Source organism: Nansenia antarctica (genome assembly GCF_963989245.1).
Source record: "Nansenia antarctica genome assembly, chromosome: 7".
Lineage (NCBI taxonomy): Eukaryota > Metazoa > Chordata > Actinopteri > Argentiniformes > Microstomatidae > Nansenia > Nansenia antarctica.
The window spans coordinates 50,061,709-50,064,208 of NC_137677.1; the positions used below are offsets into that span (position 1 = coordinate 50,061,709).

The window sequence follows — 2,500 nt, forward strand, 5'->3', positions numbered from 1 at the left end:
GGAAGGAAGGAAGAAGGGAGGGAGGGAGAAAAATGGGATAGAGCAATAGAGAAAGGGGAGAGAGAGAAAGGAGAGAGAGAGAATATGTTTACAATGTTCCAAGCTGCTCCGGCGTTGACCTCTCCCCGGCCTGTGACTCTCCCTGTGGGTCGCCTCCCTACACAAAGCGGTGTGTGTGTGCGCGTCACACACACACTCTTCGTATGCGTGTGTGCGTCACACCCACGCTCGCTCGCACTCACACACACACACACACACTCTTCGTATGTGTGCGTGTGTGTGTGTGTGTGTGTCCCTTGTCTCCAGTGCGGGGAGTGTGTGCTGTTGTCTAGGTCAGTGCCAGAGCTGTTTGTGTGCATTCTTTACATAACAAGAAAACCCTGGAGCATTTGAGCAGTAGACTTGGCGGTGAGAACTCAATTACACACACACACACACACACACACACACACACACATATATACACACACACACACACACACATAGCCACAGAGACACACAGCTCTCTCGGCGAGAGAGGAATGTGGCAGCCACGGCTGAGCGTCTGAAGCGTCTGAGTTCAAAGGGAGAAAAAAAATGAAAGGGGAAGGAAAAAAAAAAAAAGGAGAGGAAAAAAGAGGCTAGTTGTTTTCCGCTCGCGCCGTTCCCTTCCCTCACTCCCCAGTTCGACAGCTGCTCCGACACACAATTCCACTGAGGGGGTACGCATGCACACACGCAGGCACGCACGCACACACACACACACGCACAAACACACACACACACACACACTCTGTGTCCCCCTCCCCTCTCCCTGTGTTGCCCAAGGGCTTCTGTTTGTTTTGAGTGATTTAGGGGGCTGGCACGTCAACCTGCTGTGTGTTTTTAAGTGTTTGTGTTGTGAGGCAATAATACATGTGCAGCATGCAGTGTGTGAGTGCGAGTTGGTGTGTTAGGAGTTTGTGTGTGTGTTAGGAGTGTGCGTGTGTGTGTGTGTGTGTGTGTGTGTGCGTGTGTGCGTGCGTGTACGTACGCTTGTGTGTTTGTGTGTGTTTGTCTCTCTCTCTCTAACCTGCCCCCTCCCTCTCTCCCTCCCCCCCTCCCTCCGTCCCTCCGTCCCCCCCTCCGTCCCCCTCCCCCCCCCTCCCTCCATCCCCCTCCCTCCGTCCCCTCCCCCCCTCCCTCTATCCCCCCTCCCTCCCTCCCCCCAGGTCAGTGAGCAGCGCTGTGCTCAGAGGAAGCGGGCGTCGTCTCCCCACCAGTATTCTGGCTCTCCGCTCAAGCCCTGCTCCCCGGCGGCGGCGATGCGCCCCCACCCCCTTCCCCCCCAGGCTAACGGGGCCCGGCCGGTCCCACCGGAGGGAGCGGGGGCGCGGCGGAGCCTCCCTGCGGAGCAGCCCGTGGTGCGGCCCATCCCCCCCGAGGCCCGCAGGCTGATCGTCAACAAGAACGCTGGAGAGACTCTGCTGCAGAGGGCTGCCAGACTAGGATACGAGGTAACGCGCGCTCTCTCGCTCTCTCTCTCCCTCTCTCTTTCTCTGTCTCTCTCTCTCTCTCTCTCCCACTCTCTCCCTCCCTCTCTCTCTCTCTCTCTCTCTCCCCCTCTCTCCCCCCCATCTCTCTCTCTCTGCCCCCATCTCTCTCTCTCTCTCTCCTTTTCTCTCTCTTTCCCTCGGTCAAAGAGAGGTGACACGTTCTCAGACCGGCTTTTCTCGATTGCTCTCTTTGTCTCCTTTCTCTTTTTTTTTCTTTCTCTCTCTCTCTCTCTCTCTCTCTCTCTCTCTCTCTCCCACGTGTCTTTTAATTTTCTCATATCCTCATTCTTCTACATTTTTTTCTCTCTTTTCTCTTTCACTCTTTTTTTTGTTTCCACTGCCCTCCCTCCCTCCCTCCCAGCACACGCTCTTCTCTTCCTCTCTCTTTGTGACTCAGATTGTTGCGCCCCCCCCCACACACACACGCACCCCCCCCCCCTTCCTCTCTCCCTCTCCGCCTAGCTTCGGTCTCACATCTCATTAATTATCTGTGAGGCGAAGTGTGACACACACACACACACACACACAGGCGCTGAAGCACGTAGTGATCGACACGCACAGACTGATGTACGACGCCTCTCTCTCCTTCTCTTGCTCTCTACCCCCCCCCCCCCCCCCCTCCTGCTCTCTCTCATATATTTAGTGATTTTTTTTTAACCCTTCGTCTGCTTGGCTGAGTCTAGTAGTGAGTGAGTGAGTGAGTGAGTGAGAGAAAGAGAGAGACACAGACAGAGCGACAGACAGGCAGAGCTCTAGGTTGACGTTGCCCAGAAGCCTCATCGTCACCATGAGTGGGTGAGGTGGAAACTGACCTCAGCCCTGCGTCTGTAGGGCTCTGTGTAGAGAGGCTGTGGGGAGCTGTGTCCCCCTGTAGGAACCAGCTGGTCTAGAACCAGCTCAGGTGGGAGGCCTGCCGGAAGCTACGTGATCACATGACTAACGTCATAATGTTTCAGGCTAAAATCTTAGTTCTGTAAGTTTTAACT

The 2,500-nt window shown here is 55.4% G+C and overlaps 1 protein-coding gene across 1 annotated transcript in view; it reads left to right on the plus strand.

Moving 5' to 3' along the window:
- LOC308162721 (BCL-6 corepressor-like) overlaps positions 1–2,500 on the plus strand; it is a gene marked incomplete at its 5' end in the record, with an annotated part of 45,868 nt that overhangs the window by 34,068 nt on the left and 9,300 nt on the right. Inside the window, one exon of the mRNA XM_080536863.1 lies at positions 1,191–1,475. Within this exon, the coding sequence (XP_080392989.1) occupies positions 1,191–1,475 (285 nt within the window). The remainder of the gene's footprint in view (positions 1–1,190; positions 1,476–2,500) is intronic.